At 41.6% G+C, this 12,356-nt stretch overlaps 1 protein-coding gene across 2 annotated transcripts; it reads left to right on the top strand.

The window, feature by feature from the left end:
• Window positions 1–87: 87 nt before the first annotated feature.
• Window positions 88–11,931, top strand: LOC146443879 (uncharacterized). Of its 2 annotated transcripts, XM_085049009.1 has the most exons (6): window positions 95–210; window positions 5,861–6,439; window positions 8,396–8,532; window positions 9,740–9,841; window positions 10,753–10,864; window positions 11,391–11,931. In XM_085049009.1, the coding sequence occupies exons 3-6, from the start codon at window positions 8,402–8,404 to the stop codon at window positions 11,484–11,486; spliced, it is 441 nt and encodes a 146-aa protein (XP_084905135.1). In that variant the 5' UTR covers window positions 95–210; window positions 5,861–6,439; window positions 8,396–8,401; the 3' UTR covers window positions 11,487–11,931. The 2 variants fall into 2 exon arrangements, with proteins under 2 accessions (XP_084905133.1, XP_084905135.1); XM_085049007.1 differs by lacking the exon at window positions 5,861–6,439 and having other exon boundaries at window positions 88–210.
• Window positions 11,932–12,356: the final 425 nt, after the last annotated feature.

The following is a 12,356-nucleotide window of genomic DNA, read 5'->3' as shown; positions in this document are numbered from 1 at the left end:
GCGCTTCCCGTGGCGCCGGCAGCGGCCGGGCGGGCTGGCGGAGCGGCGGTGTCCCCGGCGGGGCGGGGCAGGGCCGGGGCGGGGCGCGGGCGGACAAAAGGGGCAGTCGGGCAGTGTCGCCGCCGTGAGTGGCCGGCGCGGGGGGCGCGGGGAGCCCCCTCTGCTGACGCCTGCTGTGTGCCCGCGGCGCGGCGGGGACTCCGGGCCGAGGTGAGCGGCGGGGTCCCGGCGGGACGCGGGCTGCGCCTTTCCGCGGGGGGAGCGGGGAGAAGCTGCCGGGCGCTCCGGGCAGACCCGGGCTGCTGTCCCGGAGCGCCGCGGAGCGCCGAGGGCTGCCGGCGGTGCCGGGACCCGCCGCTTCACCAGCGCGCCCCGCGCCGCGTCCCGGGACGTTTCCACGGGTAGCACCTCCGCCTGGGTGCTCACAGCATCTTCGGTTCGGGAGGAGGGATCGATGTCATTTAACAAACGCGGCGGGCGGGGGTGGACGCCGGCAGCGGAGCGAGCGGCCGGAGCCGCCGTGCCCGCGGGCGGGGGGAGCGCCCGGCCTCGGCCGCTCGGCTCGGCAGGGACAGAGTGCCTTCCAAAGGATGCTGTGAGCACCCATGCGCCTGATACTCAACTACGGTGTTCTAAGCAAATGAGGAGCCGAGTGCGTGTACTTTCACTCCTAGCAAAGCAGGAAATAAGCCCTCAAAATAAGTCCAAGATATACAGCAAAATATACCAGTGTTAAACTTACAAAAATATTCCCGAATAAGTCGTTTACTATATGTGTACATTTACAACGATGCTGTTGATAATGGGAATGATCTCCAATAGCAGAGATGGATACAGAAATCTGTAAGCAGTGTATACTCTGTAATGTATAAGTCATTTCACGAGGAGTGATTTCAGCAGCATGCAGAGTTCTGTGACTAAACAGATTTCTAGGTGTTTGGGTGGAAAGTATTAGCCTGAGATTGCTTCTCAAGGCTGTAGCAGAAAGACACGTGTGTAACAAGAAGACAGAGTAGATTCCATTGTCATTTTCTGCCACAGTTACATGAACAAAGTTATTTTGAATGAACGTATTGTGGGTACATTAACTTTTTTTTTCATGTAATGCGTGTCAGTTGAATGAGTTAGCACTGAGTGTAATGAAGAAGAAAATCAATGTTTATTCAAGGTGTTCGATATCTTCTGAGGTCAAAGTGTCATCTCTGTAGAGACTCTATCTCTCTGAAGGAAGTTTAACAAAATTGCCTGTTTTACCTGTTTGGTAGGTGTCTGTGGTAGTTATTTTCAATGATTTCTGTATCACTAGGCCATTGACCATAAGACCATTCAGGGCAGACTAAGAAAAATTGAATGCACTCAACTTCTGCAGGGTAACAGCCTGATGGGCAAACAAGAGCTGGTGGGAGTAGAACAGGAGCTGTGATCTTGATCCAATACAGGAAGCCTAAGTAAAACTGTGAAGAGTGTGGCATTTTAACTCTCTATACTGATGTGCAGAACAAGGACAGCATAAATAGTGAGTTAAATTTGAGTTCTTAGATGGAACTTACACTGTTCTTGGGTATCAACAGTTTCTCTCACCTTCCCAATGTGGCAGCAATAACTGGGATTTCAGAGGCATCTGTAGAAGATGACCACCAAAGGTCGTAGATGATGATGAGTTTTCTGACCACAAGTCCAATAAAATGTCCCTGCTAAATGGGACAGGCTGAAGGTGCAAGGTGACAGTGAGGCTGCTGTGCTATGCAGTGCTATGGAGATGAGATGAGATGAGGGAAAATGCAGCCCCTAGCTACCCCAAGTGTGCCAGCTTTTTAATAATAAGAATTATTAGGTTTAAATTGAAAATGTTATTTTGTCTGTTGAAGCTCGGCATCAGCCCCAGTATTTTTATAGGTTATGACCTTAGTGACCAGCATCCTTGAATTTTACATTTAATATCAAGGCATGAATCCTGTAATCTGCTTGCTGAGGATGCCAGCAGGTTCACTGCAAGTACTTCAGCCTTCAAGTGGATGGGGTGGTTGAACAAGGTCTCTTAAGTACATCAGATTTTTATTTTTTTCAATTAGATTGAAAGGATTCAAATTTTACTATGTAATTAATAATTAGGAGCATTGCACAAACTTTTCTAAACACCACCACCAACTTTTTTGTCTGCATCATTTATTTTAGGAGCTTTCAAAAAGTCAAAATTTTAGAATAAATGTAAAAAATGTGAACAAAGAAACATTTTTCCATAGCTTTATGGTTCATTCATAGATTATTGAACTATATATATTGTCATACTTACCTCGTACAACTTGGCTGTGCAATTCAAGTAACAATTGTAATCAGATTCTTATTTATTGTATAAGAATCTTGACCTGTTGGTGAGACAGAAGAGTACAAAGAGCAAAAGATGCTTTGAAAAGGAAATGTTAATATTAGAACAGAATCTTTCCAACTTAATCTAAACCTTAACTCTTTATAAACAAGTAGAGCAGAGGCAATATCCCTGAGATAGGTGATGCTATCACAAAAAACCAACAACCTAAGTGTGGCAGAATGTGTGTGTGAGTTGGGTTTTTTTAATAGAAATAGTTTCAGTGTGGTATCAATATATTTTTCTCTTCGATGTTTTTAGTTCTTCCCATGGAACCTCTTGGGAATTTAATGTTTTAATTTTGGTAAAAGCAGACACCTGATGTTTCTTGTGTCAGTTTAGAAGCTATTGAAATAGGTTTGTGAGCACTGAAGTATTCAGTAGACTCTTTAAGGAAAATGATACTTTATATTTTACTGCAGAAGTAACTTTTTAGGATGGAAATCTCTTGTTCTCTACAGTCACAGTTAGAACTGGTGCTCTCTGAGTGCTCTAACAGACAACATGCAAATGCTGATGATACATAAAAATTTTGAGATTCTTGAAGTCTTGACCCAGTCAGAGCCCCTTAAACATTTTCAGCAGAGACTGAAATACAAAATATCTGTTCTTTAAAAGGTTTCCTCCATTTAAAGTCTGCTGTATGCATTTCTTTTGCTACCAAGCTTACAGAACTTGCTTAAGAACACATTTTTAGGTTTAAATATAATCAAATGCTTAATTCCTATCCTGTTTTGACGTAAGAGAACCTCTGTTAAATTCACAGAGGAGGCATATTATCATACTAACTTACTGATCATAAAAGCATAAATGAAGTAAAATGTAAGAAGTAGAGTGTGTATTTTGCAGATTTACAAAGTGTCCTTTAATGGCTGTTTGAGGCAATATTAAGAAGTGTTTTGTGTAAACAGTCTCCAAGGTCACTGATGGTAAGCTATCTGAGAACATGATAGGAGACAAAGAATTAATTTATCTTTGCTCCTGGACCTGGTACTGGTTTAAGAGTTTGCCTTGCACCCTGGGTTAACTTACCTGCGCTGTGCCAAAATGAGTAAGGATGACTTAACCTCTCATCTTTCTCAGAGAAACTCGGGTTGCTGACGGTTACCTTGCAGCACTTTGCCTCGAGCTGTGGTGGTTCCAAAGGCAGGTGTCCCTGTGAGGGGAGGGGCAGGGATGTGCTGGTGCCCACAGGCTGTGTGCTGCCCGTGGCTCACAGCATCTGACCTTCAAGGGAAGAGGGCCAGAAGTCACGGGCAACTGCTGCTCATCTGACAGAGGTCATAGAAGAGCCCAAAACCTAAAGAAAACAAAACCAAAAAATGCCTAGGATTTTCGAGTGTATCCTTCCTGCATGCCAAATATTTCTGTTTCTCTGAAACCTTAACTAGCTCTTAATCCGTAGTCATTTTGTCCAAGACTTGTCCTTGTAAAATAGCACAGAGATTTGTGCTCACAGCAGTGAGGATGATGTCATGTTTTGAAAGAGGTGGCTATGGATTGGAGATATATATGCAAACAACCAAGCCTCTGTTTGTTTTTCATTTAAATTTAGTTTGCATGGGCAGCTGGTAGAATCTGAAACAGTTTGAGATAGGCTTTGATACCATGGGGGGTGAAGGACGGGGATCCTGTCTGACTATCCATATTTATGTAGGTGGGCTCTGGGAGTTTTGAGCCTGAACACTGGAATTAGATTATCTATAGTGGTTTTCTGTTTTCATAACCAGCTTTAAAACATAGTAAATTGTATATTGTTATTATTTATAGCTTTACTATGTCACGTCTGCATAAAATATGTAAGACTGGATGTGTAAGACATAAAGTGCTTAAAAACTACATAGATAAGTTATAAAATACATAAGGATGTATTATATAAACTAATGCATTCAGTGCATTATACTGAAGTATTATTGTGCCTGTCTTAAAATCTGTTAACACAGCAAATCTAATTGAACTGACTCCTAGCAAATATCAGATCCTTTTGTTTTCCCCAGCTCACCTGCTGGCCTTCCTGGTCTAGCAATGTTCCTTTTTCAAGAAGATTTTCTGTTCTCTTTGGCTGGGTTAAAAAACTCCCTCACAAATAAAACCAACCTGACTATGCAAAGTAAAGATAGTGTCAACATAATCTTTCTACTGAAGATGCTTCATTATTCAATCATACTTGTGTTGCCATAATTTCCATCATATAATTAGGCATTTGGAGAGCTGTTTTTTAAAATTTGGATCTAGGCGTCTTTTCATCAGAACATTAAGTATTGTATTTGAGTTGAAATACATTATTTATTCTGCTGAAGGCATTTCACCATTGAAACTAAGCTTTAAGCATGCTCAGTCAAAGCTTTACAGGGAAGCTTGAGCTTTTTTGATCTGGTTGCTAGTTTAGAAATGATCTCTGTTGCTGACATGGGGTCCTGCCAATGCCTCCTCAGAGCTGATGGGAGGATTCAGTTGTGGTCATTTACTCTCTGAATCATCAGCAATTACTCCCAAACACATACAGCCTCTTTGGTTTCTGTAAACCAAAATCAGTTTACCTTTTCTTTCTGTATAAATGGGGGAAAGAAGGAAAGGCTGAGATGGTAGAAGATTACCATGTCCTGCTGTGGAGAACCAGAAGGGCCTGTGGAGTGTCATGTGTGTTCCTCTTGACCAGCTCTGCACAGATCCAAACCTGAGGAACAAAACAGGTCCATATTAATGTAGCTTTTATGTGCATTTCTATATTATATCTATACACCCAGATTTTAAAAACTATGACAGGAATCAGTAAATGGCCTCAAGATAAGTAATTCTCAAGAAGATAATTGCTAAGCCTTGCTTTGCAACTAAATTAGACCCATCCTGTACATCTCCAAGACAATGGCCCTAGCAGACTGCATTTGCCTCAGTACTGTCCATCCTGTAAAATACATTATAATGCCCTTCCTTGTTGGATGGGCATTGCATTGAGACAATTTGGTGGGCAAAGCCAATACATGAGGCTGCAGCTGAGCTGTGGAGAGCATGACCCAACAACTACGACAGTGTCTTTTTTAGGCTGTGGGAGGAAGGTATTATCATGGTAACAGGTGTGAGGTAGCATATGTTGCAGTTTAGGCTTTTGTTGTGGTATTGTATGGTTTGTTTACATGTCTGAGTTCTGTACTGCCTTGACTTATTATAGGTCTTTTTCAGGACACAGTTTTCATCTTACCCAGATATAGACATTTCCGTTGTATGGCCCCATGAATGTGAAACTAGCATCAAGTCTAGAAATGAAGAAGAAGAAAAATGAGAAAAAGAACATACCTTTTTTTAGTATTTTTTTCCCTCACTATGTCATTGTGAGAGCTAAAAATAGTTAGTAATACATGTGCAGGAGGCAGCTGACTTTTCATACTTGGTCCTACTACATTTTATCTACTATAGTACTTGTTTTACTCGATAACTTCTAACAAGTTTCTAAGGTGTGAAGAAACACAATTAATACATTTCCATTGGTACCCACAGGCTACAGAAGTACACCACTACATCCCTAGATGTTTACTTTGTGCGTGTGAGCCCAACAATTGGGTTGTTTAACCTCCAAAAGTCCAGCACTGCGTGCTTTGACTGTTTCTCTATGCAGCCTACTGAGATTAACTGCATCCAGAGAATTGACAGTTTAAATGTCCAAGGGAGTACTTCAGCATCCCTGGGATCCTCCAAACGTTGCTCTGCCATTCCCAGTTTCTCATTCATGGATCTACAGGACGCCTTGGAGCTCCTGCCTGAGCTCTGGTGAAGTTCTCAAACCAGGAGCTGCCCTGGGTCACCCAGTGCGTACTGCAGTAGTGTCACATTGGACTTTGCACCAAAAAGGGACAGGGATGCACTTGTGGGAATGTGATCAGCCCTTGGCCACCACCACGCCCAGTAACCCACTGGTCTAGATGTTCCCCTGGGAAATGGAAGAGTCGTTCAAGTGTCTGCTTCAGTGAATATGGATTGATTTAAAGGGATGCAGCTTCACTCCGGTGTGTGGATGAAGCCCTGGCACCTGATTCAGAGCTACAAAGTCCTTGGGGTGACTGGGTATCTGGAAATCAGGTAGGGTGCTGGAATGCACAAAGTTCCTCTACGGACATCGCCCTTTTTGTTCCTGATTTTTTCAGATGGAGGAGACACACAGCAATACATAAGGGAAGCATTTAAAACAGGACAGGGCAGCTTTTGAAGCAAATATAGCACCTAAAACTCCCGGCTCTTTTAAAAAAAATACTATCTGAAATAAATGAGCCTTTTAACTCACCTGTAAAATATGTTCAGATAGGTGTTCCTTTGCAGTATTTCCCCTCAGAAAGAGATTTGGGTCACAAAACTCCCCTCACAGTTGTTGCAATAAAATTCAGAAGACCTGATCCCAGCTTCTCTTTGTCACTACTAAACTACACAGCTCTTCAGAACTCTGGATATATTTAAAATCCTAGATTACAAACATCTTTGTAAGAAGAGCAGAAATGCTCCAAATAGAAGGAAAAAATACAGAAGATGAAACTACAAACTGTGTAACACATAATATCTACATATCTGCAGCATGCTTTTCCCCAGCCACATTAAACAGGAAGAAGATCCTACACTTCTTTAAGTATATTTTCATTTATTTAGTATCACATTTTTGTGAGTTTGCTTATGCAGTAATGTATACACATTAGTTATGGATAATTTTGCTTTGTGGAAAATACAAACTTCATCTAAATACTGAAAGATCACAAAGGCCCTAACCTCATCCCAAGTGTAAAATTAATAATGTTTACAAGAATGCAGCAATGTGGCAAATCAAGTTCACACCAAGCAGCATTATGATATTATCTTTTGCTTGGTTTAGTTTAATTTCTGAGAATATTTTATTTGAGTTCTATTCATTTGACCTGCTGAGTGTGTGTTTAAAATAAGAAAGAAATCCAGCCAGCAGAACTCCCCTTCGTTGCTGTCCAGGATCATTCCATCAAAAAGAGGGATCAGTTTTTCAGTGATGGAGCCAGGAAGCAAAGAAACCACAAAAAAGCTGGCCAAAACCAATGCCAGATAAAACCAGAGCATCTCCAGAAAGCTGTAATTAAGTTCAACATCAGGGAGTGCCTTCCACTGCAGCAAATGTCCAAGGGCCAGAAGTGTTACCTGCCCAAGGGCATGCGTAGTTTGGAATAATCCCCATCCACAGCTCTGATGTTGTTTCCCTTGATAAACCAAATAAAACAATCCTAATGACTATGAAAACATCAGCTCTGCTCTCCAAACACTGCTCTCTGTGTTTTCCAAATGCTTGCAATATTAGACACAAGCCACATGTGCTGAAACCTGTTACATTTTGCCATTTATTTCATGGAGAAGACAATCCCCTCCTAGGAGGTGCATATGGAGCAGAGCCTGGGTACTGGTTGTGAATAACTTTCCCATTGTACAAGTAAGCAACTCTGCTGATTTTTGTGGTTTCTACTGTTTGCTCTTCCATGTGGAAAGCTATTAATGGGTTTAAATGTTTGTTACATTCTATTTCTGTGGTGAGTTGCTTGTAATTTCCCTGGTGGTGGCCTCCAGCTGAAGAAAATGTATAAACTTGGACCTGAATTAAAGACTTAGGAAAATCTGTTCGAGTTTGTTTTAGATACTTTGCTGCCTGGGGATCTCCATGGGTTAGAGTGATTTAATGCCAGGCAGGCTGTTGCAAACAATGTAGGAAAGCATCTTGTGCTAAGTGGAACTACTGAGGAACTATACTTGTCTACACTTACTAGATTTATTGAGATTTTCCAACTTCTAGCTTGTTTTGAGCCAATATAAAATAGCTGCCATCAAAATGCTGCATGTATGAATTGCTGGACATCTGTTGGGTCACTGAAACTTTCCTTTGACTACTCTCAAAGTAGTTATCTTAGCAACACTCGTGTTCTGACTGGAGAAGTAAAATGAGTAATTTAAGAGTGCTTTAAACAATTTTCATCTATACTGAAAAAACGTTGCATAACATGAAGCCATGAGGTTGTCTTTCACAACTTGTTGCAGAGTAAGATGTCTGAAATAAGGAGAATCCCCAGGCATTTTGTCCTCTCCAGCTACCCCAATGGAGCACCAGAAGACGAAACCTACAGTAACCTCCAAACAATTCCAGACACCACAGAGCAAATGGAGTTTGATATCAGGTATCACACTACATTAATACTCCTTCTGTCCTCCCCAAGTACAAAGTGCCAGACTTTCCAGAAAACTGCTAAGCCAAATAATCACAGTGCATGCTACTGGAAATGGAATAGATGCAAGTGTAGATAACCTGTAGTGCTTAACTCTGACTGTTCAAGATTATGCTGCATTAAATGTCTGTAAGTTTTTGTCTTGCACAGGGACACAGATATGGCTCTTCATTAGAGACCCACCTGTTACAGCAAGCAGCTGAAGAAGCCATTTTTACATAATTCTCTAGGCGCCACTTACAACAAACTAGCAGTGCTGCTTTGGGTCTTTCTTAATCCCATACATACATTATGTACAAGAGTCAGGGGTTGCCTTTCTCCCCCATCTGTGAAAATTCCTTTCTGTGGGTCTTTTGGCTTTTTTTTTGTTGATGGACTGACCAAATCAAGCCCAAGTTTTTTTTCAAGCAGACTCTAGAATTAAGCTCTTAAGCCCACTTGCTATTCAGCAGATCTCATAAACAGATCTCAGCAGAAATGTGAGGTAAAATAAAAATGTATATTCATATTATTTGTCTGCCAAAACAAAAACACATATCTAAGAGAAGCTAAATCAAATTGGAAATTTTCATCAGGAAAGCATAACAAGTTTTTGGCATTAAGATGTGCCACAGATGTTGTTCAAGTTTCTGTATGCCCCAGGACCTCCCTAAAAGTCTTAAGGTTTTGGTCAGTTCGTACCCGGGCACCACCCAGTAGCTGGAGACCCACACTGCATAGTGGAACTCACTGGAGTACATCTGTTGGATGACAAAGCCAACATTTTTGTAAGATGAAATATTTTGAAAGGTTTGAAGTGAGGGCTGTTTCAATATTTTGACTTATGGGGAGGGAGTGGGATAACCAAAAAACCCAAACCAGAATTCCATTGTCTTTTATAATGAAATGAAACACCTAAAGAATCAACATGCTTTCTCAAAGGTGCCAAATATGTAGCTTTTTATGAAAACATCAAAACACTTCCTATGTATGGGCATAAGATGTGTAATCAATAAACCCATAAATAATAGGAAACAAAACCCCTGTAACATTTCCCTTTTATGTGCCCAGTTTACCCCAAGTGTTGGGGGAATAACAGTACCTGACATTTGCAGAATGCTTTTAAGGAATTGCTGTTGCAGGGTTCTCCTCTAATGTGCACATCCTGACTGCCTTGCAGCTCAGCTACTCATGTTGGCCATCAGCTGGCCCTGATTGGGGATGAATTTAACAGGAGGTTCCACAGGACATTAGAAGAAACACTGCTTCACCTGGCACGAGTGTAAGTTACCTTATTGGCAGATCCTTTTAAAAATCATGTTAGATAAACAAGAACGTTTCTGTACACAAAATAAAAAAATGTATTGCTACTATTGCATCATTATACAGAAACTAGAAAAGCAAAACAGATGGTCTTACAAGGAAAAGCTTACAAGGAAAAGCAATAATGTAAATAGTAAATTGTTTCCACAGACTACAGCTGTTTAAAGTCAAAAGACTTAAGTAGTTTCTTGCTATTTAGAATTCCTCAGAGGCACAGTAGCTTTAGACATGACTTTAAGCACAACTGAATGATGAGAGGCCTGCAGCCTGGTGTGGGATTAACATGTTTCTGCATGTGCAGTAACCTACCCATGCACATACAAAGAAACATGGCTGGACTAGTTTGAACTGCTTTTTATCTGCCGTGAGCTGAGGGTTGTCCTGCATAGTTAATAACTGACGTGCAGCAGCGTCCCAACATGAGGTGCTCAGCTGTGTCTGGTACTCTACCTTATTGTTAATTACAGCTGTGTAACTTAACAGAACATATATATATGGACATAACATATATACACCTTCTACCTCAGTAAAGCTGGATTCACACTCCGGAGAGAGCCTGTGGCATTGCTGTGTCAGTCCTGTATTGCTGTCCTGATTCATCAGAGATAAATGACTCTCATCAGGTCATGCTCTTCTAAGTTTGAAACAACTGCAAAGATAATCACTTAATTCAGAAACTAAATTAGATTTCAAAGTCTTCATCCTAAATATTTAGAGAAATATACAGGTACACATACACTTTCAGGAAGGAATATACTAAACATAAAGGAATATACTAAACTAGTTTCCTAAACTTCTGTATTTTATTTGCCACTCTTTAGAATAAATTTTCTGTCCTCATGCTTTGTTTTGTTTTGTTTAAATCATCAGGGTTGCTATCAGTGTTTTCCAGACGTGGAATGTTATTAAAAGTGTTATAAGAAGCTTTGGAAATGTTTTGAACAATAACTGGACAAAGCGGATCCTTGGCCATGGAGGCTGGGTATGCTCTCTCCCTTTTCTCCCACCTTTTTGCTGGCAAGTAGGCAACAGTAACACCTGACTCCCTTGTAATGTCAGTGAGTGAAGCATGTAAGGTGGCTTTAGGTTGGGGTTTATCCCTTAATTTGTTGGTGCCCCCTCAGTGCCCTGTTTTTTTCCCTTTAGGCTGACATTTCTCATTGAAAGACAGGCTGCTGTCCAAACGCCACATAACTCACAGGGCTCCATCCAGAGGGGAGGCATCTGCCACTATCAAAGGCTGGAAAAGTCTCCCTGGGGAGATGAGCAGAGCTGCTGCCAGCAGAGTTTACCCAGAGAAGAGAGGAGGGTTCAGTGGCTGGATCTGACCCTGCCACCGCTGCAGTCTCAATAACCACCAGCAAAACTGACCCCCTCTGCATTTCTGCAGCAGAACCTGACCATGCTCTCGAGCCCACACTGACCTCCCACACAGGCACCCTTTTAGTTTTCTCGAACCATCTTTTGGCTTTCGTTATTTCTAATTGCCATTTCCTTTCTTCCCACAGGCTTGCAGGCTTCCTTTCAGGTGCCTCTGCCAGAAGCTGGTGCCTGCAGCCTTCCTTGTTGCTGCCTTTTGGTGGGCCATGAATTATGGACTGTAGAATTAACACACAGAATTACAAGAGGAGGTCATTGCTGGACACTGACCGACATCATTAACACCCCAGTGGTGGCAGCTGGTTTGTTTTTCAAATTTACACTGATAAAAATCTCTTTAATATTTAAAACTAGGCTAGTGCTGGGTCACTGCTGTTTCTTATCTTTTTTTTTAAGAAAAAACATTTAAAATAAGGAGGTTGTTGCTGGATAACTGCCTGACTAGCTAGTTTTGAAATGTGACTCCAGGCGATTAGAAAGTCTGTCTTTTTTGTTTTTATTTTAATGCGATATAAAGTGTCTATTTCCTATAAATGAGTTTGTTAAAGAGATTCTGGATGTGAGGAACACTGAAGGCATGCTGGACATCCTTGAAATTTTAACACTGGCAAAGCAATAGTAAAGATTAAAACCACGATACTTTTTTAAAATTAAATTGCTTCAAACCTTTCACAGTGTTGTCTGCTTCATTTTCCAAGACTGCTATCACACATTAATGGCAACATCTTCTGCCCCTTTTCACAGTAAAACTATGAGCTGCCCAGCAGAAAACACCAAGAATTTGATGGAATTCTGAGAAGGGATTTTCTTAGAGGATGCATGTCTTTTTGCAAGCCATGTGCTTGGGGAAAATAGAAGCTTAAGGGGAACATGAGCACAGCTTATAGGATCAAGATGGTCGAGGTGTCACCCTCCACGGGTGGCCATTAGCACGCAGTTGGGTTTTTCCTCTCTCAACACCACCTCCCAGTCCTGTCCAATTATTCTCTATCTGGGTGTATCTCCCCTCCTCTTTGCTGTTGAAGTTGGTTTTCACAGTATCCAGCTGTAGACTCTCTGAGTGAGAGAAAACGAAAGTGCATCTCTGTGGTTTG

Source organism: Lichenostomus cassidix, chromosome 1Aa (assembly GCF_008360975.1).
Source record: "Lichenostomus cassidix isolate B80296 chromosome 1Aa, HeHo_3.0, whole genome shotgun sequence".
Classification (NCBI taxonomy): domain Eukaryota; kingdom Metazoa; phylum Chordata; class Aves; order Passeriformes; family Meliphagidae; genus Lichenostomus; species Lichenostomus cassidix.
This window is presented reverse-complemented; position numbering and strand designations above follow the sequence as displayed.